Source organism: Protobothrops mucrosquamatus, unplaced genomic scaffold (genome assembly GCF_001527695.2).
Source record: "Protobothrops mucrosquamatus isolate PMUCROS unplaced genomic scaffold, P.Mucros_1.0 scaffold636, whole genome shotgun sequence".
Taxonomy (NCBI): Eukaryota; Metazoa; Chordata; class Lepidosauria; order Squamata; family Viperidae; genus Protobothrops; species Protobothrops mucrosquamatus.
In genome coordinates, this window is record NW_015386928.1 from 469,113 (window position 1) to 472,210 (window position 3,098).

Sequence of the window (3,098 nt, forward strand, 5' to 3'; positions counted from 1 at the left end):
ACCCTACTAGCAGAGTGTGTGGGATTTATACTGTGCCTGTTGTGTGTAGCTTTTTAGACGCAGATTAGGGAGTTGAGGGCTGGTTATTTAGTCGTCGGCAGTTGTTTCCTTGTGCTGCCAAGCTCTAGCCTCCCAAGTACTTGATAAACTGGGGGGTACATTCCTAAAGTCTCCTAAGTAGACCTACTGCCTTCCCTTCGAGGCCCTTTGCTTTCAAACAGAGGAAGAAGAAACGAGTCGGCTCCATAAAACACCCACAAGACAATCCCACGAATCCAAACTTTCCAGGAGCGCAACTGCCCTTCCCGATAAGCCTCGACTGCTCAAGCTTTTGCTCAACTCCGACCTTCAACCCGCTGAAGAAGAAGGAGAAGGAGGCGGCGGCTCGTCCCAGGCGGCCGCTGGAGCAGCAGCAGCAGCAGCAGCAGCCGCGGAACGCGGTGGGGCAGGCAAGGCTCGGGAGCGGAGCCAGCGATTGGCCGCCTGGAACGCCGCCAGGGGAGCGGGAGGCGGTGGCCACCGCGCGGCAAGTTAGAAGGGGCGCGGGGAGGGGGGGGAGAGGCGACTGGTCCCACTTGCTCCGCGCGCGCAATGGAGCGTAACTTAAGCGGCGGGCTTGGCAACGAGTCTTCCCGGGCAGCGTCTGGCAACGGCGGGGAAGCGGCGGCGGCGACTTGGGTTTTCGGCGCGGTCCTCTCCGTCATGTGTGTGGCCGGCGTGACGGGCAACGTGTACACTTTGGCGCTGCTGTGGCGCTCGGGCCGGGGCGCCCGCGGCGCGCCCTTGTCCGGCTCCATTGCCAGCCTGGCGCTGGCCGACCTGCTCTACCTCTGCTCCATCCCCTTCATCGTGGGCACGTCGGTGGCGCAGGACTGGTACTTCGGCGAGCTGGGCTGCCGCTTCCTGCTCAGCCTGGACCTGCTCACCATGCACGCCAGCATCTTCACCCTGACCGTCATGTGCACCGAGCGCTACTTGGCCGTCACCCGGCCCTTGGCCGTGCGCTACCGGGCGCCGCGCTTCCGCAGGCTCACCGCCGGCGCCGTCTGGGGGATCTCGCTCCTGCTGACCCTGCCCATGATGCTGATGGTCACCCTGAGCCAGAGCGGCGACGGCAAGCATATCTGCGCCCCGACCTGGAGCCCCGACGCCTTTCGCCTCTACCTGACGGTTCTTTTCAGCACCAGCATCCTGGCCCCCGGGCTACTCATTGGCTGCCTCTACGCCCGCCTGGCCGCCACTTACTTGGAGTCGCAGAAGAACCCGCCGCGCAAGACGGGGCCCAAGCGCTCCCCCCGCCAGAAAGTCCTCATCCTGGTCTTCACCATCGTGCTGGTCTTCTGGGCCTGCTTCTTGCCCTTCTGGATCTGGCAGCTGGTGTCCCTCTACCACGGTCCCCTGGGCCTGCCGCTCCACATCCAGAAGTATATCAACTACCTGGTCACCTGCCTGACCTACAGCAATAGTTGCATCAACCCCTTCCTTTATATCTTGCTGACCAGGAACTATCGCGAGCATCTTCGGAACCAGCACAGGAAGTTCTACCGCTTCACCTCTTCCTTTCGCAAAAAGGGCTCCAACTTGCACTGTTCTTGGAGACGGTCGTCCTCTTCGGGCACCCAGTATGAGTCTGGGACAGAGGGCCTGGGGATGGCTGTACTGAAGGACTGCAAATGAACTTCCTCTCCCTCTTGCCTGTTGGGAACAGTTTCTAAAGACCATCCAGGTGGGCCTGAGCAAGGTAAGGTTTGCCAGGTGGGTGGCCTGTTTGGAAATTTTCCCAGGATGAACTAAGAGAACAATTTTATTTCCTCCATAGCAAACTTCTGTGAAGTGAAACTTACTTCCGTCTTAAGTATACACAGAATTGTGTTCTTTTCAAAATCAGAAGTATATTTTAAACTTAAAAGTGACACAAATTTACTCCAAGTCTTTGGAATAAATTTAAGCATATAAATTATTTTATTCATTAAGATAATTCTTAGTAAGTCTTACCCTATGTAGTAAGCTATGGGATGGTAGAAAATTGGAGAGAACAGCTATTATAATACCTTAATTTTTTTAAAAAAACCTTTGGAGTTATATGAATAGGCAGAAATCTTTGCAAATAAGTAGATAAATAAATATCATTCTTATCCATACATAGAGATTACTAAGACTATATCCCATATGTCTCAGTTTTGTTGATTTCTTATACATGAATGTTTTAATATAGTAGTTGATTTTAAGGATCATAAGGTAATAATAAAGATCCACACTTTAAATTGCAGTGTTACAGTTACTTGGGATTAAGTACTTTTGAACTGAGTGCATATATACTCCTAAGTGTGTATCATTCAGTTTTTTATGACACGGCTTAATATTTTACATGTTTGTTGATTTGTTCTATAATCTTTCTGAAGAGTGGTGAATCATAGTTTTTTTTTTACTTTATAGTCAATATATTGAAACCAACAGCTATATTAACTTTAATGATGCAGTGATAATGGGCTAAAGGTTATTGCAGGGTAAATTATTTTGCTAATCTTTTAAAAGAGTAATCTTTCAAGAACTCAATATCTTTAGTAAACATTCTACCAAGATACACATATGTATCACTTTGTTCTGATTTTTCACCATTTATATATCTTGCAACAGTTCGATTCTCCTTGTCAAACACAAATTCTTTGGCCTTCGATACATTAATTTTCAGATCCATACCCCTTGTTTCATACAGTTTAGCTAACATTTATTGGAATCATTTTGATTCTCAGCCAGCAATGTAGCATCAGCTGAATATGAAAGTATATGCATATTCATGTCCCCAAACAACAAAAAATGACATTAGAGTGTCATTGCAGGCAATATTAATAGTACTGTCCTAAATCAGTTCAATGCAAGATGAATCCCTTCTCAATTGACTTTGCTAGCATAAATCACATAGTTTAATGGTTTAAGAGGCATGGATACCCTTCTGCTGCAGCTCCAACTGATCCTTATGGCCCAGTTTCATGAACAGGATCTCTCATCTGGCTTTATGTGACAGCATCTCTAAGAGTCACAGAAGACTACCAGATAACCACAGTCGCATACCGAACCCTGCCCTGAAATCACTACTG

General features: G+C 48.8%; 1 protein-coding gene across 1 annotated transcript; it reads left to right on the forward strand.

Annotated features, from left to right (window-relative positions):
- Positions 1-591: 591 nt before the first annotated feature.
- LOC107289080 (urotensin-2 receptor-like) lies at positions 592-1,677 on the forward strand. The gene has a single exon (XM_015817769.1). It carries the CDS (start codon positions 592-594, stop codon positions 1,675-1,677), a length of 1,086 nt encoding a protein of 361 aa, XP_015673255.1.
- The last annotated feature ends 1,421 nt before the right edge of the window (positions 1,678-3,098 follow it).